Raw genomic sequence first — 23,585 nt, 5'->3', positions numbered from 1 at the left:
ATACATATTAAATAGGAAAACAGAACATTATGAGTTTGGATGAAACATGTAACAGCACAGTAATTGTGTGTATCTCCCAAAATTCAAATCCATAATTTGCAATGCTTCTAAGTTTTTCAGACTTGTGTATTACGAGAAAAATGTCAGAAAGCAGCAGCTGCCAATCAGTTTTCTTTAAGTTTTACCGATTCTTTGAGAAATAATGACATGGAAAAACAAACAGCTGTCAAACCTGGAACAAGCTGTAATTTAATGTAGTGGGTCTGTTGTTTTCAGAAAGACTAACAGACTGAAAGTGGTGAATATAAACCACTGTTAAAAAGTTTGGGGTCACTCAGGCAATTTCATGATTTCCATGAAAACTCACACTTTTATTCATGCACTAACATAACTGCACAAGGGTTTTCTAATCATCAGTTAGCCTTTCAACACCATTAGCTAACACAATGTAGCATTAGAACACAGGAGTGATGGTTGCTGGAAAGATCTGTGCAGATATTTTATTAAAAATGAAGGACAGTCATTTACCACATTAACAATGTCTAGACTATATTTATGATTAATTTTTACGTTATCCCCATTGAAAAAAAAACTGCTTTTCTTTCAAAATGAAGGACATTTCTAAGTGACCCTAAACGTTCAACCATTTGTGTAAGTACACTTAACTCTCTGTTAAACAGAAGTGCATGATTTACCTTCTTAACTAGTTTGAATCTCTCATTTAAGCTAGAGACAGGTTCAACCCTTCACAAGCTCAGGAGTAGCTTGTCATCACTGCAATCGTCACATCTGAAAACCTTTGTTGGCTGCAAATGTGACTTTAATCGAAAAGGACAGGTGGGGAAATGGGAATGCAATGATTTGACTGTTAGCATAATCCAATGAGAAACCTACAGGGATGACTATCAACACAATAAATGAATCATTGACCTACAGGGCTGTTTAAAGTAAAGTTTATGTTCATCAAGATGACACAGTTTAGCTGCCCATCAGGCTCCTTCTAAAATTCCCCGCACGTGCCTGGAACTGAAACGAAAGACAGAAGCAAAGGATGTGACGGGGAAACCTGAACCAAAACAACCACTGATCCGTTCCTCCACTGTCTTTTTATCTTCAAGGATCAGTGTCTGAGAGTAAAGCTAGAAAAACTCACAAATCACTGCAATATTTTTTATCCTAAAAATATCTGGAGAGTCTGTAAATACCCAGCAAGGCTATTCTCCAGACTCCACCTGGTCACTTCTCTGCCTTTATAATGGTATAAATGACAAATACAAGCACAGACATCGACTGCTATTCTGAATCATCTGCACCAAGGTTACCCAAAACCTACTGCTAGCATAATTCTTGCACAATTTCAGATCCTAGAAAGGTGGAAGTGTAAAAATGGGTACGGGTTGATGCTTGGGATCTTGAATGAACCTAACATAAAATCAACTCATAATTTGTAAAACAAGATCTGTGAGTGAAACACCATCAACATGTCTTGTTAGTCCACAGAAAGTATGTGTTTTGTTGATTCTATTTAGTGATCAACAGACCCCAAAGAAAAAGATTTTCTTTCCGCTACTACATGACAAACTTGGGGTAAAAAAATAAATGGGGAAACTGTCCATTTCTCTGCCTGTGGTTACAGAGAGACGAAATAACTGGGTCTGGGAAATTCTTTTCGCCTGGCACTTCTTCCAGTCGTGGAGTTTGGTATCATAGTTCATCAGCAGGATAGACCTGCGGCAGCTTCTCTCCTCAGGTCCAGCAGTTGGTGCCGAGTTCATCCGTTTCATATTTCCTCCGTTTTAGACCAGTGAACCAAAGTCCCTTGCGGCCATTTCTCAGCATTTATCAAACCGGAGCGCTGTAGTCTTTCATCAGGAATCAAGAATTCAGCCCGAGTCTCTGCTTTCTCATGGCAGGCGATAACAAGAATAAGTACTGCCACTGTGAAAAAGACTTACAAAAAGAATATTGTACACCCATGTTGTTATTTATTCAGAAAGCAAGAGAAAGAGACACATGAAGCAGTGAACACAGCTCTTCAAGTTGGGATTCAAGTTCAGACAAGACAGAAATTTCTGACTTTTGGTTGTATGTGGGAAGGAAAAGAAGAATTAAGAGTTCAGTTTGCCCAACTACACCGAGCCTTTACAACCGACACGTCTCAACTGAAAGCGCTGTACAGTCTCTCGGGCTTCACAATGACGTTAGTGTTTGTGAGTGCACGGCTGTGTGTATGAACTGCTCAAAGATGCTGCGTGTTGTGTGTGATATCGAGCGCACGCCTAAAATCACCGCCACTGAATACATTTGTATACTAGTCAGGGACACTGAACACACCAGTATACTCGCCAGTGACACCAAACAGAGCGTGCATATCTGTACACAGGCGTCCTGTTTGCTATGATCTAGACGGTGCATCCTCAAAGCTGATGATACTGGACTCTGGGTGCTGCACTCCGCCTGAAGCCGGCGCTCCACCGCTCTGTGACATGGAGGATGAGGAGGTGGAGGAGAGGGAGGCGCCACTGGGACCCCCGGATGTTCTCGGTGTGGAGGAGGAGGACGGATCCCGTCCACCTGGGAGCAGTGGCTGTGTGTCAGTTCTGACCTCGTCCTCGTCCTCGTCTTCCTCGTCGTCCATGCTGGGCCAAGCAGACTGATCCTCCACACGCTTTAGACGCTCGTTCAGGGCTTTCAGAGCCAGTTGTCTGAGAGGAAGAGGAAAGAGATCTTCATCAGTAACATCAGAGGGAAGTATGCTGCTTTAGATAGTTTAAGTCACATCTTATGAGTTTTGTGTACACTGATCGGCCACAACATCAAGATCACTTACAGGTGAAGTGAATAACATCAATCATCTTGTTCTAATGCAACGTTCTGCTGGGAAGCCTCGAGTCCAGACATTCATGTGGACATTTGACATGTACCACCCACCTAAACACTGCAGGTCAAGCAACTCCTCACCTCCTCACTCCCCCATGGCAACAGCAGTCCTTAAAATCAGTTGCCACACTCAGCAGGTCAATGCACCCCGACACACCACAAAAACTGCTCAGGAGTGGCCCAGGGAGCACGACAGAGCTAAGGTGTTCCCCTGGGTTCCACACCACACAGATCCAAATCAGAATGAGCATCTATGGGATGTGCCAGAATAAGCCTGATCTAGGTAGGTCCCACCCTGCACCCACAGAATTCACTGCCACCATCCCGGTCCCACAGGACATCTCCAGAGGTCCTGTGTCCGTGCCCCACTTTATGGGAGGAGTTTTAGCAGCATAAAGGGGACCAACACAATATTAGGCAGGTGGTCATAATGTTATGACCGATGGGTGCATATGTGCACACGTTTAAAACAGACATTGACCCAAAATTAGTGCTGCGTGACGCATTGTTTCAGCATCGACTGTTGCAACGTGCGTAGTCATAGGTAAGGTGCCTAACTTGAACACATCAAGCAACAACTTTTTTGTTACTTCATAAAAGAAAATTTGCACAGTTCTCATTTTTATACCTTTTCCTTTTTCTAATCTACAAAAGAAGTCCGTCTGGTAGAATATTATTTACTCAGATTCAGGGGTTCTTGAATACACTTTTAGTTCTTTATACTGCATTTACAAGACAGAGTTTGTTGAGATGCAGGCTCTGCATATACACAAAAAAAACTTCAGAAACTTACACTACTATAGAGAGAAACCTAACAATTTGATATGTGCATGTGCTGTCACATAGATGTAACTTCAATAGCCTGAAAAAAATTGGGAACATAAAATCCATGTCCATTCAAGCAGTTTTAGATGACAGGCTGCAAAATACTAGCAAACTTTACAAATTTCATTAGTTTGATGTCCATGTTTCTTTCTCCTGAAAAATTATTTTTGGAGTTTACTAATCTTGGGTGCAGCTTTGTAAATTTTGCAAGAAACTGGAAATGATTTCTCATAGAAACTACAAGAAATAGGTTCTTTACATATTGTGGAAAGCAGCCTTTTTGAATGCATGAAGGAACTACAGTTATACTTCAGATTTTGTCTTTTGGTCATGTACTGAGGGAAAGAAAGATGTCTATGCAGTAATCGAACATGTAGACAACACGGCATGTCATCAAGCAGCTGTAGCTGTTACTAAATGCCATAAAAAACAGAGAGACCATAGTGCAAATGTTTTAATACAATAATATATTAGCAAAACCTTCTCCACATTCTGATTCAGTTACACTTCCTTTAGCTATGATCTACTACCGTTCATAAGCTTGCGGTCTCTTAGAAATGTCCTTATTTTTGAATGAAAAACAGCTTTATCAATGATGATAACATCAAATTAATAAGGAATATGGTCTAGACATTGTTAATGTGGTGAATGATTATTCTAGCAGGAAACAGCTGATTTTTATTGGAATATCTCCATAGGGGTACAGAGGAACATTTCCAGCAGCCATCATCACTGCTGCGTTCTAATGCTCGGCTGTGTTGGCTCATCATGATGAAAGGCTAACTGATGATTAGAAAACAATTGTGCAGTTATGTTAGCACATAAATCAAAGTGCAAGTTTTCATGGAAAACATGAAATTGCCTGGGTGACCCCAAACTTTTGAACCGTAGTGTATGTACTGCCTTAAATGTCCTACAAGATTAGAGCAGTCAAGTTAACAAAAAATACGTCTGATGATGCTGCACTTTGATATCTGTCATTCAAGACGATGAACACACATTACTATATTAAGTAATGGCCAAACTTGTTGATTAAATCTTTCAACTTCTGCCAAAGGACCCAACTATTTTTTACATCATTACCATAAAGTTAATCCCCCCATTGAGTAGATGGCAAACCTCTAAATCAGCAGCATTAAAGAGGGCTGAGCTTCATTCATACAACATGGAAATATGTCATACTGAAATAAAAGAAACAGCAGATGAAAGCTCAGTTATGTAAGCATATGATGTGAGAAGCTTCCATTTGCTGAACATGAGCAGCTTGCGACTATTCATCCATCCATCCATCCTCTATACACCGCTTTATCCTCACTAGGGTCATGGGGGGTGCTGGAGCCTATCCCAGCTGACTCGGGTGAAGGCAGGGGACACTCTGGACAGGTCACCAGTCTGTCACAGGGCTACATATACAGACAAACAATCACTCACATTCACACCTACGGGCAATTTAGAGTAACAAATTAACCTCAGCATATTTTTGGACTGTGGGAGGAAGCCGGAGAACCCGGAGAAAACCCACACATGCACAGGGAGAACATGCAAACTCCATGCAGAAAGATCCCAGGCCCACCCCGGGATTTGAACCGGGGATCTTCTTGCTGCAAGGCGAAAGTGCTAACCACTACTCCACTGTGCAACCCTGCGACTATTCATTAAAAGAAAAGGCTATCTTTTAATGCACACTCCAGACCCTGTGACTCTCCAACAAAATGTAAAACAAGCCCTCGAACATCACTGCTTTTGTGTGTAACTGAATCTGTGTGACAGCTATAAAGCGCATCCGTCAGACAAAAGAATGGGAAGAAAAATGATCAGCTTGAATGTCAGTGTTAGAGAGCATGTGAAAGAGCTGTGCTGAAAAAAAAGAGCACAGAGGCTCAGGAAACCTTTTCAGAGCAAATAAAACTAAAAACAAAACTCTTCTCTGATGGGTTTCTTTAGACAACTGAATGAAGGTGTGTGTGCAAGTGCAAGAGTTTCATTTTAACCCCTCTGACATGCTCATTAACTAAATATTGTGCCTCTTTAGCATCTCGTGACATGATATGGATGATCTGATAACCTTGTACATCATTTAAAATTATACTAAAATCATATGACGTCAGGAAAACCTTCAATATGATAAATATGAAATTGCTGAAATTTCATATTTATCATTTGCTAAAATCTAAGAATTTTATTGTTTAGGAAAAGACAATGAAATCTACTGTCACACTAAAAAGAAATGAACCAAGATTCAATGTTTTGTTGACTTGTGTACCAACATTGCAGACTGAAATCTGTAAATGTATTTAATGTAATGGTGCCTTTAACTTTGGTTGCCAGCCAATGGTATCAACACCACTGTGGAGGGAAGAAGCAGTGTCCAAAAAAGCACTTACTGAGGCCATATTTTTCATTGCAATGTTAAGTCCTGCACCTCTATGGAAACAACACAACCATGAAGAAGTAGAGAGATTTCTGTGCAGTTAGACGAAGCGATAAGAACATTAATGCTAAAAAAAGAGAAATTCAAAGTTGAATTTGTTTATTAATCTTACAAAAATTTTAAAAACTAGTATCAACATGTTCAACATTTTTCCAAGTGCCCACAGATATAGATATTTTACTACTTTTTAACACATTTTTTCCACACTTTCTCACCGTTTCTGCTCTGTGTAAACACTGCCTGCAGTTTATCCAAAAAAAGTTTCAGAACTTCTGTCACGCGACCGCTGGTTGCAGCTGAGTCACTAATGGCATCTCAGTTGCTTCGAAAAGTGCAGATTTTTTTTTTCTTGTTATAGCCTACAGATTGTCATTGGCAATTTTTTAAATGAGACATGCAGACTAAGTGCTTTTAATGAAATATCTCCATGTAAAGCTTAGATTTGATTATTTTTCATTAACAAAACTGAAAGTTACACAAAATAAGTTGAATCACTTTTGATGATTCTTTCGTTTTTACAGTTTTGGCTCTCACAAATTAGGCAAATATGATGTTTATTTATTAAATAACATGCATTTTGAAATGGTCAACAGGTATTGGTGTTCATAATAATAATATTAATATGGTTCACCTGGGAAAAAAGGTTTCATTAGAAGTTAACCACCTCACTTTGAATTTAATTACTTTGGCCTATTTATCAAGGTGAAAAGGAATCATGAATAAATAAATGTGCACTTCTAAATAAAAAATTAATAAGGATAAAGCAAATAAAACTCAGAGTTGTACAGAGGAAAAATAGGATTAAGCTGCGACACTGCGCTGAGGTTAGGGTTTCCAGTGAACTGGCATTTAATGAAACTACTGAGCATGCTATTGAACTATTTTCTTATGGTATTGATGATGAAGTAGGGATCCAGGGAATCATATCTTTGCTGTGACTCACCTCCTCCTCTCTGCATCCTGTGGGTCAGTCCCCGGCAGACTGATCGTGATAGAAGATGGCGCCCCCACATCGTATCTCTTCACCATCTTCCTGCACACCTTGATTTTCACCAGGGCAGAGTGGACGAGTCCCGCTAGCAGTCCGACAGCCGGCTGCAGCGCCTCAGGGAAGAAGCTGGCAAAGGCGAAGTGATCTGACATGTCTCCGCGGCCTCGGCTGTGCCTCTGGTAGAAGCGCAGGTAGACCCAGCCGGACAGGGCTCCATAGCTGTAGGCGGCCAGGGGGGCACAGCTGTCGAGCAGCCCAGACAGGCGCAGTAAGGCCAGGAGGAGGAGGACCAAAGCCGGTGCTGCTTTCAGTCTCACCTGAGATGAAAAAGAAGAGAAAAACTTCAGTGACTGCAAACAAAATAAATCATGAGGGCAGCAACCATTCTGTCTGCACACCACCTTGGCTGGTGATTCCCAGAATTCATTCAAGCCAGCAAGATTCAGAAATGGGAACACCGTACAATAGCTGGCTACATGCCAGAGGAACAGGCTGAAGTCATAATCAAAATGCTCCAGCGTTTGAATAGAGTTCATTTCTAAACCTGGTCAGCTGAAACGAGGAACAATAGAGTGAAGCAGCCCAGTTTGAAACAAACACATAATAAGCAATAAAAGAATTTTATTGTTAAGGGAAAGAAAGATCCGGATTTATAGGCGTAACATGCAACATTTCTGCATTATAAAACAGTTTTTCTCTGTTTTTTTCCCCTCCTGTCATACTAAAAACAAAATAACCAATATTGAATATTGTGGTTAATTTTTTATTTACCTGGTCAGCTAAAATGAGGAACATTAGAGTGAAGCAACACAGTTTTAAACAAACACATAATAAGCACTAAAAGAAGGAAAATAAAGATTGGGAAACAGGATTCAAATGTATAACATGCAACATTTCTGCATCATAAAACAGTTTCTGTATTCCTGACACGCTAAAAATGAAATAATCAATACTGAATATTTTGTTGACTTGAGTACCTACATGGATTCAAATGCTTCCAAAAAAGCACAACATCCTCTCATTGTAAGGGCAACATTTGGAATCTGAAGCTAATGTGTGCTTCACCAAGAAAATTCTACTCTTATCAACACAGAGTGTGCTGCTCTGCAAAAGATCATGGAATTAAATCTTCCAAGATCCCACACTGCGCCCCTTCTCAGCAATTTCTAAAAGCCTCACATGCATTAAAGTCTTTCATCTTCAAATACTGCAAAAATGGTTAATTTCACCACAACACCTGGTTTTAGGCCCAAAATAGAAAACACAAGTTTAGTAGCGCGAACACTCAGCAGCTCAACCACTGACCTAAAAACATTTGCCGTGTGTGGTGTTAATGAAAAAGCACGATCACTATATCTGATCAAAATATTTACTCCCAAATATAAATGTGTGTTCACAAAATGATGAATATTTATTACTATACAGCCATGGCCATAAGTTTGGACACAGCATGACTTATGTCTCTTTTGATGTCTATTACAGAACATAACTAATATTTTTTGACAGCACCAGTTTAATTAGTCAACAAATCAACAAGGGATATAATATTATCAATAAATTCCAACAATTGGAACAACTTTGTTCCCAAAACATAATATTAGAAGAAAATAACAAAAAAATGCAGTACTTTCACAACCGAATTTGGTAAGAATAACAAAATGACACCAAACTCTTTTGATGTTTTTTTTAAATATGAAACTTAATATAGTTCTCAGGAGTTGTGTACTGTATTGTAAGTGACAATTTTGTGGTATTTTCTAAGATTCACAAGCGTCATGGTACTTGTGTCCAAACTTATGGCCATGGCTGTATGACACTGCCATACTAAAAACAAACTGGAGAAAGTGCCACTTCGACGCAACAAAAGGGTTAAAAAATAATTCTCTTGGAAAAATGTTAATGAAAACAAAACTTAGCCACCATTTAAATTTGCAACATGACTTTTACTGTTGTACATGTGTGGCAGAAATGTGGCCATTTTTGTATTTTTGACCTCTGTCCCTCCTCCAGCTTAAATTACAATCGAAGAACTTGGAGAGTCATCCCATGGCAGGATTTTTCCTGGCTCAGAATAGGCCTGTGGTGGATGACTACACACTAGGGCTGAACAATGAACCGATTTCTAATTAAAGTTGCAATTTGAAACAATGAAATTAGCAAATTACAAACGGCTACAGTGTAGGATGTATATTACGCAGTGCGTGTAAGCCAGGATTTAAACTCTCCTGTCAGTGGTTTCATAAATTAAAGCTGTCCTCCTTGTGTGACGGTCAAACTTTGGATTGTATCTTGTGGTAACGGCCCATCAGATATGATGCATTTTATGGGGCACCACAATTTCCTCTGCAAGAAAGCTTATAATTTGTTGTTCTCGTGACCGCTGGAGGTGTTTACTCATTTTTAACTTGGTTGTGTTAAGTGTCCTTAGGCAAAGTGGAAGGCATTTGAAACTTGATTTTTTTCCCTAATAAAAACCACAAACAACAAAAAAGTAGGAACTCTAACATCATGAGGTTTCACAAAATATGAACAGCCAGAACTGGTACAGCATACCGCACTATACGCTGCCTTCCATCCTGTGTCAGCTGGGATAAACTCCTGCCCCTGGTGATCCTCAAGAGTATATTTTCTTTAGGTTTCCATGGCTGCTCACAATCTCATTAGATCACATTCTCAGTTTATGTTTACAGGTGCACTACTCATTCTTTTGATGTTTTTCACAGACTCAAAAGAGAATCGTATTGCTTGTCAACTAATACCGCATCAGAGCAAAAATTCTTGTATTAGTTAGCCTCACCTGTGGGACTCTGAGCACTGTGGTATCCCCCATGGTCTGCTTCAGCGCCACCAGGACACCTCCCAGGAACCCAGCTGCTCCGTGGACACGAACAGCAAACAGGAAGTGCAGGTCAAAGGTGGCCACATAGGTGAGGAGGTAGGAGAGGCCTGCCAGGAGGCCCGCCGACACATTAACCACTGCGAAGAAGATCAGGAGCTCCAAAGCGCCCCACAAAGGCTCCAGCAGGCGCCCACAGGCCATAACTGTTCCCACATTGGCCGCCACCCCCAGACGTGCTGCTCCACCACCCCATGGGTCACCAGCGTCCACACCCAGAAGTTGGGTGGAAAGAGGTAGCCCGGGGTCACCCCTAGGACGTATGGAGTGTCAACAGCCCATGACAGTAGATAGAGGAGAACCACCACTGCGCATATAGTTTTTACCACCACACTGGTGCTGGCAAGAGCTGCCAGGAAGTGCTGTCGTGCCACCGGCAGGTAACGATTCATCCTGGTGTGTTCTAAAGAGGCTCCTCCTTGAGCAAATCAGCCCAGGAAGAGAGAAAGCAGATCAGTTGCTTCTGTCGTGGCAGTCACTTGATGCTGGTGTGAGTTTAATAATGCCAAGCAGAGCAGGAGACAGCTGGGAGTCCTGAGGGCATCAAAATCCACACTTCTCTGTGAGCCTTCATCCGGGATATTGTCTGTCAAGAGGGTAAAGGTAGCTCAGTAAGACTGGATTCCCTCTGATCAAGTTTTGTTGATCTTTCTATTTATGATTCTGTAAGTTTGCTTAAACTTCTACAACATATCTAACTTTCAAGGACAAAGGCAAACAAGCAACTAGGCTGATTCTGATACCTCAACAAGGTGACAAACTTTGGGCTGCCGCAGATAAGCCTCAGTATGTGATAACCCCAGCTAGGGGACCTTCTGATTTCGCTGCCTGCTTGGCGACCTTCAGTCGGTAAAGAAAACAGGTGTAACAACCGTACAGGCCACTACCAGCCACCAGAGAGGCGACAGCAGCCAAATATGCCAATATTAACGGAAACAAACATACCTAACGCCAACTTCTTCAGAGGACCCCGGCTGAATTAGCTTGTAAACACGGGAGAGCTACGGTTAGCTAACTGTCAAACTGAAAGGTGCAATATGTTAGCCACGGACGAGCAGGAGAAGCTAACGTCTCTGTTTGGATGCAAGAAAAAGGGCAGCTCGCTTCAGCGAAACCTGCTGGATGAAAGCGGACCCACGGAGCTCCGTCCCTCGGTCCTCTGCGCTCGCTCGGCCCGGTGTCCAGCGGGGCTAGTCCGAGGATTTCCCGTAGCTAGCAACAGGCCCTCAAAACAATGTTAGAGACGCCTCCGAACCGGCTCCAGCTCCCTTGTAGTTGACAGGTCCCTCATAGTAACTCGGCTCCGCTCGTTTATTTTATTGTTTCCGTGTCTTTTTAAAGCAGCTTCCCTGACAAAAGATGTTTTAAGTCTCAACAGCCACTTCTCCTCCCAGTTCCACCACTCAGCTAACCAACCTGCGCTGTCTGCCACCGTCATCAGCAGTCGGTGAAAAAACGTCGTCACGTAACTTCTGAGCAGCAGGGCATGCTGGGAAACCGAGTTCTTATATAGAAAACGTCATAGATAACGCTCCAGTTGTCTGATGGAAACCGGTTTATCTGGGGCAAAATTAGTAGGTGGGTGACTTTTTGTTGGTATTTGCTTTGTTGGTAAAACGACAATATTGCAGAAGTTTTTTTTTATAAGTAGAGAAACAAATACTGATATTGTACCATTTGCATGTACAACATGATTTAAACTATTTCAATTCAATTCAATTCAATTCAATTCAACTCAAATAACTTTATTTATCCCCAAGGGGCAATTTAAAAGGGCATACAAGCAACTTATAAAAGGACAACCAAGCAAGATACGCAATTGCACACAAAAAGACAAAACAACATTAAAGAGAACATCGCACCATGTTTGAGGTGCTTGTAGGTTCAAATACATAACGCGTATATGGCAGAAATGTGACCATTGTTGTACTTTTTGGCCTCTGTTCCTCCTCTAGCATAAATTAGTATAAAATAGTATAAATAAAACATTGTGCTTTATTCATACTATTTTTAAGCTTAATTATATTTTTTATCCTATTCTTCCTATTTGTATTTCACCGTTGTTTTACAGGGGGACACAAAAAACGGGATCTTTTTAACAATCCAATAAAACCAAGAGTGATGGAAGAAAAATATTTTATTCATAGTAATTGAAACCTTAAAACATGCCATTTAAGAAACGATGCAATTTTTATTTTTTAAAAATTACTTCCTGTAGATGGTGTCCTCTGGTACGAATGCATTCTTGAAATCTGCTGTTGAGATTCCTCATTGACTGCTGCAACATCTCAGCTGGGATACTGTGAATTTCATCCTGAATTCTCTGTTTTAACTCATCCAGAGTTCTTGGTCGAGTCGTGTACACTTTACTCTTGAGATAGCCCCAGGTAGATTTCAAGAATGCATTCGTACAGGAGGACGCCATCTACAGGAAGTCATTTTTAAAAAATGAAAATTCCATCATTGTTTCTTAAATGGCATGTTTTAAGGTTTCAACTACGATGAATAAAATATTTTTCTTCCGTCACTCTTGGTTTTATTGGATTGTTAAAAAGATCCCGTTTTTTTGTGTCACCCTGTATATCGTACAATAAGATGATAAGATAAGAAAAGCCTTTAATAATTTCACAAGGGGGAATCATTTCACTTGGCTCCAGCACCCCCCACGACCCTAGTGAGGATAAAGCAGTGTATAGAGAATGGATGGATGGATGGAATCATTTCACTAGTCTGAGGAAATTAAAAATGGTGGCTTTGAGATATGCTCATTTGAATAATAACTAGAAAAGCACTCGGAGAGCGCATACCTCCGCCATGCCGTTTGTCTGTCTGTCCGTCTGTGTGTGTGTGTGTGTGTCTGTTTGTCTGTTAACAGCATAACTCAAAAAGTCATGGACGGATTTTCACCAAAATTTTACAGGATGTCCGGAAGCGCAAGAGTAAGAATCAATTAGATTTTGGAGGTGATCCGAATCACCGTCTGGATCCAGGAATTTTTTGAAGGTCGAAGGACAATTGAGAGATGGCCTCTCAATTGTCCTTCGACCTTCAAAAAATTCCTGGATCCAGACGGTGATTCGGATCACCTCCAAAATCTAATTGATTCTTACTCTTGCTCTTCCGGACATCCTGTAAAATTTTGGTGAAAATCCGTCCATGACTTTTTGAGTTATGCTGTTAACAGACAAACAGACACACACACACACACACACACACACACACACAGACGGACAGACAGACAAACAAACTCCGGTGATTACATAACCTCCTGGCGGAGGTAATAATAATAATAATAACAATACATTTTATTTGTAATGCACTTTTCATTTAAGCAAAATCTCAAAGTGCCACATTAAGTTTTATGAGTTGTGTTTTTGCATGAATACACATGTGCAACATTTATATTTATGCATAACATTCATTTTATTGGAGAATTTTGATGCTTCTCTGACTTTAACAGCAATGTCACATAACACATGAACAAATATCTTCAATTTTTTTAAAACCATTTGATAATTTTCAATAAAATTTCAATTGGTGGACTGAAAACAAATCACATTTGCAAAGATTAGACCTTTATTACTATTAATATCAAAACTACTAATATGAATTATGTCACATCACCAACCATTTTTCTGTTTAGATTGGTTTCAGTAGGGGATGCTTTTCATAAAGTTTGCTGCTTTCCTAATACACCATGATATTGGTATAAATTAAAGCATTTTCCTACAGATTTGGCTTGATATGATCTTTATAATATTTATGCTAAAATTGTTGTTTAACTTATTGGTACTTTTACATTTGCTCTGTAAGCAAGTCGTTCCTTTTGTGTTTTCGTAGCAAAATTACATTGAGAGAGACACACACAAAACATCACAGATGCATTCATTTTATTCTGAACAATCAGAACTCACATCACATTTACAAAAACAGGACAAACCACATACAGACAGGTAACAAGGACACAGACTAATCAGCAGTTTGCTAAAAATTTCATGCAGCACTGAATAAAAAAAAAAACAAACCAGACAAAAATCAGAAACACGTGATGACATTCGTTGTGCTTCGACCCAACACGAAGCATGAACATACATCACTTTTAGAGACGCTTTGGAGACTCATGCTCTAAAAACAAAGCCGCTGTTCTCTGATTTGTTGCCAGCTCAAAACTTCAAGTACTCCAGCTTAAAATTGGGTTTGGAGGCACAATTTATTCCTAAATTCTGGTCATATTTATGTGGTGATGATTTTGGAGTTTGGTTCTGTAGTGTATCAGACATGCAAGTTATTTAGGTCACTGGGTAAATTGAGTTGTTGGTCTTCTGTGTACAGGACATGCAATAAATGAACCAACATACTCGCTGTTATCATTCAGATAACTCTCACTGGAAATCTACGTTTGATGGCTGCAATAATATATGAAAGTCAAACACTCCACTGAATCCCAAAATAAATGTGAATTTTGGCAAAGATCTGTCCAAAATATGAAAATATGCTGTTTTGCTTTTGGTCTCTCTCATACAAAAACTCAGCTGTTTGAGTGACCGTCTATTTAAGTAGGACATGGAAAGTGGACCAGTACAAACCAAACCCAGATTCCTTTCTCCATGTTGCAGTCCATCAATCTTACCGCTGCAACACAAGAGCAGAATAATTAACTATAATTCACTTTAGCTATTTTTAGCTGACCTGATTTCTGCTGCACATACTGTATTCATCACGTTTTGATGGTCCATTTTGAAACTTTTTCAACAACTCGGCCTGGAATTGATTTCAGTGCCATATATTTTCTTTTTAATAATATATTATTTTGCTTCAACCAGTGGTCATATTTGTTGTGTGCAGGGAAAAATAACATAAAACAACTTTAACTGTGTCACATATTCACGTAAAACACCTGTAATTATCAGCATAATTTGCACTGTTCTCTTAAAAGTCAATTAATTGGAATGAAACTTTAATTTTATTTCTGCCTGGAGATGATTCCAGATGCTGCAAGGCTGTGATGATGCAAAAAATATATATATTTTTTCAAATAATGTTTGATTATCAGAATTTTGAAGAAAAAACATCTTAAAGCTCAAATGAGTCAAAATCAAAACTACAATTGCTTTGTTTTGGTTATTTCTCAGGGTGCTTAGGAGTTTTTAGGTGAAATTTCTTATTCAAAATGAGATAAGGCATGCAACAATCTAGTTAGGTCAAGGTGAATATAAAATATTGTCGATTACCGTGTTAAAAATTGCACAAACATCAGATGATTGTGGACATTTCACAGGGTTTTGCCTGAAATTAAACTATTCTTGTGAAGAAACTGTAAATCTGGCACACTTTCTTCAGTGCAGTGCAGAGTTTGTCAACTTTACATGTCCTTAGTGTGTGTTTGAGTGAGCGTGTGGGAGCGACAAAGCGAGGTACAACTAAGGATATAAAAAAAATAGAAAAAGTATTATTTCGAACATATTTCTTTTTATTTACAAACTTCAAAAAAATAAACAAACAAAAAGGATCTAAAAGCAATCCAAGGTCATACACATTATCCATCGATAACCTACACATCAGGCTTTGACTGGAGCCAATCCTCAAAGACAGCAGAATTTAATCTCCTCTGCTAAAATGGAATTCAGACAGTCGGCTCGGCTTGTCCGACGCAAATCGACTTGTATAAATAAATATGTAAATTCAAGTAGAAAGCTGTGAAACTAAAGAGCAGTCAGTCTGCCGAGCTGACAACCAAAACAGTTCAACATTGAGGAAACGCGTTTCGATGGACAGTTCTCATGATATGGTGATGGACCATTTTTAAAAAATAAGCAAAGAAAAGCACTTGATATCATTGTCTTTTTTCAGCGGATGAGTGTTCGGACTGCCTCTGACCCACTACTTGTGATTTGACCTTACATGCACACAAATGGCTCATATTATTCAGATTATACATTTGTACTCCAATTATCCGAGTTCATTCAGATCAGAAAATGGTTTCAAAGTGGCTCAATTTTGCTGAATATCGAAGCATCCCTGGTGTCATTTTTGGGGGGATTTCTCAGTCATCGGACGTTTAATCCACCCTGGATATTCAACACCTTAATTGGTTGGTCCACATGCAAGTTCTGCACAGTTTCACATGTGTTGGGTCAGACTGGCTGATGATCAGTTCTCAAAAAACAAACAAAAAAAACACCAAACACAAAAAAGACCATCTGAAGTAACAACAAATACTAATATGACCATAAAATTCTGGCAAAAAAGACAATGAAGAAACAAATAGAAACCAAAAAAAAGAGAAAAAGACATTGTACAAAAATAAAAATACAAATGAATAAATATGCACCGTCATAAATAAATTAATTTGGTAAATTCAAACATTGTAAAAAGAAGAGAGCAAAAAAAAAAAAACATAAGTAAACTAGCATGTGGAAGAGAAAAAGGGCGGGAAAAATGAGAGAAGAGCAGGAAATGAGAAAAGAGCGGGAAATGCTCAAGTCTTTGATGATGTTTCAACCAAAGAGCTAGGATGTTTTGTTTTTTTTAAAGCTCCTGCTGCAGCCGTTTTGGAGAAGATGGAACAGCAGAATGATCTAAAGGGAACTTGGTCACATGATGAAGCTTTTTCTAGCTTTAAACCTATAACTGACGTATACAGATTTGTGTCTCTTTTACAGTGCAGCACAGTGCGGATATGTATTTCGACTGAGGATGATGTTGAGAGAAAAAGCGTGTCGCTGTGGTGGATTTTAATTCTGCTCTGCCACATTATTTGGTCTTTAAAGACACAATTCCTCTTTGATGGAGGTTTCTGATGTGCTTGTGCATTTCTTTTTCTTGGTTTTTTTTGGCAAAGCTACCATCTTTACTTAAAAAAAACTAGTTTGGTTTGCTCAACAAAATGCAATGAGAAAGAAAAACTAAAGGAAAACCAGCAGAGCAGAGGTGAAATCTGTGTTGACAAGTTACTGAACCGAGTAACACAAGTTTTCATTTATATACCTTTTAAATGATTCCTTTTGTAACCCTTAAAAACACGACACGCAGACACGAACACAGTAACGACGCTAGCATAACCAAAGAAACTCGGGGGTTTTTGCGGGCTCAGTTTCCTCCAGGGGATCGTTGTACAAATACATGTATAGGCTTGAGTGAGTGTTTTGCATCGTTTTTCGCTAGGCTACAGTAAGACTGTGGGTGAGATTCAGAGAGTCACTGTGACCGTCCGTCTCTCTTTACCTCTCATCTCTCACAGTTAACATTCAGAAAGATGGAGGCAAAAAGGCATTTTCTGTTGGTTGTTTTTCTCCGCTACAAGGAGGACACCTCACTAGTATTTTTTTCTCATTTTCACCTGGCTGTTTTCGTTTTTTCTCATAGGCAATCCTTTTCTTTAAAAAGTCGATTACATACATAGAAAATACACACACACACGAAAAAGAAAAATCTAAATCTTTCCATGTTTGATGCCTAAATAGAAGGAGTCTTTTCGAAAAGGCCTGGTATAAAGGCATTTGATTAAGTGTACATTCTTTTAAAGTTTCGGGAAATGTCTTGAACCTCATCCTCAACAACAATGATTCAACATGATCCCGTCTCTTTTTTCTTTTTTTTGATCTTCTTCGTGAACCTCTAACCTGGCAGTGAATTATTAAGTTCAATCAAAACGCTTTCTGTTTGATCTGCTAACCTGTCCTTTTTTTTAAAAAGAAATATTCAGTAGCAATATTCAGCAAGTGACAGACAATACCATTTCAACATTTTTTTAACTACCGCCTAACCTAAGTGTCAAACCTTTTTGTTTTTTTATTATAAGCAACTTCCACCCAGCTGTACTCTTTTTTTTTAAATTAGCTGAAAGCAAGAATTTTAACATTTAGCAAAGCTGCAGAACTAGAATCGGTAAAGTCGACAGTACAACTAGTGGCCGTTTGTGGTCACTGCAGGTCCACGCTCAGCAGTACTCAGTCCAGTGATTAGCATCTTAATGCCAGTAATTGGACAAAAAATAAAAGAACAAAAACCAAAACAAAACACTTGGAAGCCCAAAGTCCTCTGATTTCCATTTTCACCTTCCCTCTGGAGCTTTTATCAGCTTTCATCTTCTGATTTTCAGCATCAAGATTTGTCGCTCAGTGTCCCGTCTGTGTTCGAACCTCGTCCAGACTGCTTTCGCAGAGATGACCAGAGGAAACACTTCGTCAAGGGCTCAGTTGTTGTCATCGTCTTTCACTTTTCATCTATTTCTGACCACAGACTCTTAGAAATCTGCATCCTGGCAGATCATCTTATCAGGTCATCTTATGTTGACGATTACTCAACTGCTAAATGCTTTCTCAATAAACTGCATCGTGCTTCTGTCACTGCCCCCTCACTTCAATCACATCGTCGTCGTCGTCCGAGCTGTTCTCCCTGCTGACGTCACCGCCGTTAATCAGAACCGGACCCCGGTGGCCCTCAGATCGAGCCGAGGGGAGAAAGAGGAAGGGGAGGATGACGAGGAGCTGGAGGCAGCAGTGGGAGAATACTGGGACAGGAAACTGGCTCCAGCAGGACCAGGAGTAGCGGCCGGACCAGGCAGACCCCCTGGCAGCATCGAGCCTGAGTAGAGGCTGGCCAGAGATGGGCTGTAGGAGAGCGGGAAGCCTGAAGGCAGCATCCCGGCCATGCCAGCCATACTGGGGCTCAGCATGAAGGGAGGCAGGGCTCCTGGGAGGGAGCTGGCAGCTTTGACTGGAGCAGAGGAGGATGAGGAAGATGAGACCGCAGAAGCGGTGGTTGTTGTGGATGAAGGGGAGGAGGAGGAGGTGGGGACAGCGCCGGCTCCGCTCAATCCAAACAGATCTGTGTACATGTAACTGGGGTCGCCGAGCTGAGCATGGGGGGGCTGGAAGTAACGAGAGCCTGCCCCCATGAACAGATGATGCCCCAGAGAGCCGCCCAGCATGGCTGAGTTGAACCCCATTGGTGGGAGGCCGTAGCCCCCAGTGAAGGGGAAGCCTTGAGAAGCCAGAGGGGCTGAGGAGTGTTTACCATTGGAGGGCTGCTTACTGGCTCGCTCATCCAGGGACGGGGTGGAGGCTTTACGCTTGGAGCCTGTTCTTAGGTCCTGGGCGGCGGTTGCGTCCATGTTGGGCTGGATTACATTAGTCACAGAGGCGTCGTGGTGGCTCATGTTTCCACCAGTAAAGCTGCTGCTGTTGGTGGGTTTGTTGGGAGGCTGGCTGCTCTCTGCTGCCCTCTCTGGCTGGATGCTGGATCCCGCTGAGCCTCCAGATCCGGTTTTGTCCGTGTAGCGCTGCAGCTCGTTGATGATCTCCGGGCCGTCAGGTGAAAGAGGGCGGGGCAAAGGCTTGGAGGCTGCCGGCTGCTTCCTTTCAGGTGACAGGCAACTGTTGCTGCCATTGATTGCAACATCCTGAGGTGGGGCTTGCGAGTCTGAGAAGAACAAAAGGATTGGATGATAGATTTAGAAGCAGAAAGACATTTACACAAGCTGAGTTCACAAAAAGAATTGTGTAATGTCAGTAGTGGTTTCCTCATCTTAGTGTCTTATCTACACTTTGAGTCAAAAAACCCACCAGTCAGTTTGAAAGGCATTTTTTATTATTTATTTTTCTTAAATTGCCAAAATGACAGTGTTTGCTAAAGCCAGAAACTGTAAAATCAGAAAGCATAGTTAGATTTTAACTTTTCAATTGTCCTCTAACTTCTGTGTCTTCAGGTTTTGTCAGGAAAATTAACTAAGCTTGTAATTGTTCAGCAAAATCACATTATTCTACAGGTATCATTGAAAATTTGTCTGCTCAGACTAGATCCTGTAAAAGACAAAAAAAATTGCATTGCTTGTCACAAATTGCACTTCAAGAGTCATGAGACAAAAATTTGAGGGCTTCTGGTTGAATTCCAGATTGTGATTTCTCAAGCAGATAGAATACATATGATAATCAATTACAAATGTTACAATATTTATATTTTGTACAAACACCATTTTTTCTAGTTATGGTAATACCTGAAGGCACTTGCAAAATTCTGTACATGTTTATGGCAGTTTTTGCAGTTTTTGTGAAATACATAATCAAAGAAACTGAACTTTTTAAAAGTTTTTTTTAATCATTTGTGTGATCATGACTTTGCTATTCTGAACAGAAGATGCTTCAGCTCTCTCTGCTTCTAGCTGTTGTTGTGTTGTTTCCATTGATGTGCAGGACCTTTTCTTGCAGTGAAAAATAAACCCACAGTGAAGAAAAACATGACAGGAGCAATTCTGGTAAAATAATCATCTTACCTTTGGGTGGCGCTGTTGTACTCTCCTCCACTGTCTTGGTTTTATTAGCTGCTCTGATGGCAAAGATTCGGCCATCAGACGTCCTAATGTAAGTCCCTAAAACAGTCAAAAGTGAAAGAAATTGTCAGTAAACACAGAAGTTTGATTAAAAAAAAACTGATTAATCGTTCTCATAGTTTTCTTGCTAACTGACAATATGAAGACATTTAGCTCACTTATGTGCGACAAGCAGTAAACGCTTAAATTTGAAAAGCTGGACCACAGAAATTAAAATTTTCCAGAGTCTAAAAAAAGGAGATTTGCACCTTTTGTTCCCCTGATGACATGGATACTTTCTCCAGCGGTGATCCTGGCCTGAACATCTGTGGAGCTGTTAGTATCTGGAATCACGATGTCTAGAAGACACAGAAAAGAATGATTTAAGAGTGTCTACAAACATGAATATTACAAGGAAATATGGATAAACAAAGAGTGTGTGTACAGTTTGCCTACCAGTAGTGGTGACAATTTTCTGCACAAACACGCCAGCTTTTTGCAGGCAGTTGACAGGGAAGCCTCCGAGGCTGGACCTGGAGGAATCGTTGTCCAGGGCAGAGCCTGCAGTCGCTTGGCGAGGCATCATCGGAACTGGAGCCGACTGGACTGGCCGGACGCTGGTCAGCGGCTTTTCCTCAGTGCGAGTGGGAGGACGCCTGGGGAGATTTTACAATCAGGTTTAGATGTTTACACCTGACAAAGTGCAAGATTTTGAGAAAACCTTGAATCACTGACCAGTTTCTCTGACTGAATGCAGGGATGTTGGTGAGGCTCTGGTCGCTGGCTGGGTAGTAGTGAGCATACGATGGGCGGGTGTACGGTACTGAGGCCCTCTTCTCCTCCTCGTAGCCCTTCTTGGCGGCTTTCTTCTCGGCGTTGCTCAGCTTCAGTTCCCTGCGGTCGATCAGCAGCGACTCATGAGGGAATGGTTGCTGGAATAGAGGATGGAGAGAGTTTTAAATTTCCTCATTCCTTCATAGCATCTCGCTGTTTCCACTTGCAGAAAACTTTGCCCGTAATTTAGAATGCCACCATGTAAGCACTAATTTTCGGTGGCTTATGCCGATCTGCAGCAATAAAAACACATGAAAAGTGCCAAGTGGGGAACCCTAATCACCAAATGACTCACCGCTTCTCTAGCTCTGAGAACTCACAGGCTATTTTGAAACGATGTTACAAATATAAAGCAAAGTGTAATTGCAAGCACTTGGCGTAGCTCCTACCTCGAATGTATTCTAAAAATGCATTTCGGTGGTTAACTAAGGAGGCATTTGATGTTTTCATTCAGCTGCAAGGTGACTTATTGTTAATTATCTCTAGTTAAGATGATCTGCAAGTCCTTAGAAAATGAGTTTTCAGCTGCAATGCACAATGCAAAAATCCTGCAGACTTGGAGCCAGTGAAGCTGATAAAATATTCCCACATGTTCTGTCTTTATAACGTCCATAAGGATAAAAGTCTCTGTTCCTTTACCTTTGTAATCAGGTGAGAGTAACGGTACAGAGCCTTCCCGAGGACGCTCTCCATCTCCTCCTGAGGCTTAAGCTGCACCTGGGAGGGATCTGGTTCCTCCTCCACAAAATGAAGAAGAGACTCCACTTCTTTTCTGGTGAAGGTCAGCACTGGGTTCAGATCATCCACTACACGGTCTAAAGGAGGGAGAGGGGAAAAGACAACATTAAAAATCCAATCCTGAGTATGTGAAAATATGTAGGCAAAAACTTAACAGATGGCAAAATAAGTATAGGAGATAAAGGCTCCCTTTTACAGACACTCTTAGTGGCCTAAATGTGTCTCTCAGCAGTCAAAGCTTAGGGCAAACACTTGGGACAGTTTACTCTGTCAGACAAAAGCCTTTTAGCGGACGAGCTGCAGCTTCAGCACAAAGCTGATTATTTAGTTTTGGGGGGTCTGTTCACACAGAAGGGTTCAGACTGAGGTTTTCAGTGAGTCCGACTATTGATACATGCTTGACAAAGTAGGGCTCAATCATTCATGACTTAAAGAAAATATCTAACTGTGATTTTTCTGACAGATAATGTGATTGGATTTCAGATAGTTAAAGTTAAAAGCTTTAAAGTCAAAAGTGCAATTGTCATAGAAGGAAGTTGACATGAATTTGTAAACTGTCACTCACAAGACAGTTTGAACTCTTTACAGTCTTCACAAACTGCTAAATGCATTGTTCATATGGTCCAACCAACCACTGCTGGAGGCAGAGAGAAATCAAGAATTTCTTTTGTGCAGTAGTTTTCTATGCCATAAATCATAAATAAATAAAGAAATTAAGATTCATTTCTTCGATTACTTTTTCTATAAATGTTTAAAAATGGAATTCACATGTATCTACAAGTGCTCACGTTACAAACACTAGAAAAAATGGTGACTCTACATACTGTACGTATTTTACTACATTAATTAACATTAATCCTATTTCTCTGTTAGTCGTCTAGCTGTTATTCACAGCCTGCAGTTCAGCTGAAAAGTCTCTAAATTTTGGTTGGTCGCAGTAGAGTCAGTAATGACTTCAAGGTTCCATTAAGAGCTACAGAATTAATTATTTTTTCCCGCAGAATCTGGTCAGAACAAATGGTTATTTTATGACAAATTTATTGAGACATTTGGAATAAACTGCAATCATGATTTTAAGCATGAATCTGGTTAAAGTTCCCAACTAAACTGTAAGTGACAGATGAGTAGTTCTGTCAGAAAATTGAAACCTGACAATTCTCTAAGATTTTTCTGTTTTTTGGTGTAAATTTGGGGTTCCACTTTTAAAGAGTATTCATTTTTCTGTTTTTGTCTCAATGAAGTGAATTTTTCAGCGGCTGAGCATAAGAAAAGTGCATCAAAATTTTTTCCTAAAGTATGTCTGGTACTGAATTTGTAATTGGAAATGTTGCCAGTATGTAAAAAAAAAAAAAAAAAATGTGCTATGAACACTGGCACGTATGCATTTTTGGAAGAGTTTAGAGGTAGCGATTTGACTGCGGACATTGTAATATTCTGCAGCTGCTCTGAACTCACCTGACATTCCCTGTTTGGAGATCTGTCGGTCGTAGATCTTCTTCTCCAGCGTGAAGTCGCAGACCAGTCGGTAGATGTGACATGGCTTCCTCTGACCGTAGCGGTAAACACGACACACGGCCTGAGCGTCGTGACATGGGTTCCAGGAGGCGTCAAAGACTACGACACGGTTCGCTCCGATCAGGTTCACACCGAGACAACCAGCCCTGAGATCCACACAGAGATC

General features: G+C 40.5%; 2 protein-coding genes across 2 annotated transcripts in view; both read right to left on the bottom strand.

Moving 5' to 3' along the window:
- Positions 1–1,963: 1,963 nt before the first annotated feature.
- On the bottom strand, positions 1,964–11,478 carry tmem115 (transmembrane protein 115). Its single transcript, XM_022206324.2, is given in 5 exon segments — positions 1,964–2,705; positions 7,080–7,444; positions 9,925–10,190; positions 10,193–10,609; positions 10,767–11,478. Coding segments are annotated over 4 exon segments (1,164 nt in total). The 5' UTR covers positions 10,416–10,609; positions 10,767–11,478; the 3' UTR covers positions 1,964–2,395.
- A 3,994-nt stretch (positions 11,479–15,472) lies between these two features.
- The window catches only part of LOC110959452 (helicase ARIP4-like), a 118,260-nt gene continuing 110,147 nt past the window's right edge, over positions 15,473–23,585 (bottom strand). The window contains 8 exon segments of the mRNA XM_051949919.1: positions 15,473–18,484; positions 18,487–19,446; positions 20,297–20,392; positions 20,602–20,691; positions 20,789–20,988; positions 21,068–21,264; positions 21,806–21,981; positions 23,360–23,565. Coding sequence (XP_051805879.1) covers positions 18,369–18,484; positions 18,487–19,446; positions 20,297–20,392; positions 20,602–20,691; positions 20,789–20,988; positions 21,068–21,264; positions 21,806–21,981; positions 23,360–23,565 — 2,041 coding nt within the window. The 3' untranslated portion in view covers positions 15,473–18,368.

Source organism: Acanthochromis polyacanthus, chromosome 6 (assembly GCF_021347895.1).
Source record: "Acanthochromis polyacanthus isolate Apoly-LR-REF ecotype Palm Island chromosome 6, KAUST_Apoly_ChrSc, whole genome shotgun sequence".
NCBI lineage: Eukaryota > Metazoa > Chordata > Actinopteri > Pomacentridae > Acanthochromis > Acanthochromis polyacanthus.
The sequence above is the reverse complement of the archived record's forward strand: the minus strand, read 5'-3'. Positions and strand labels throughout refer to the sequence as shown.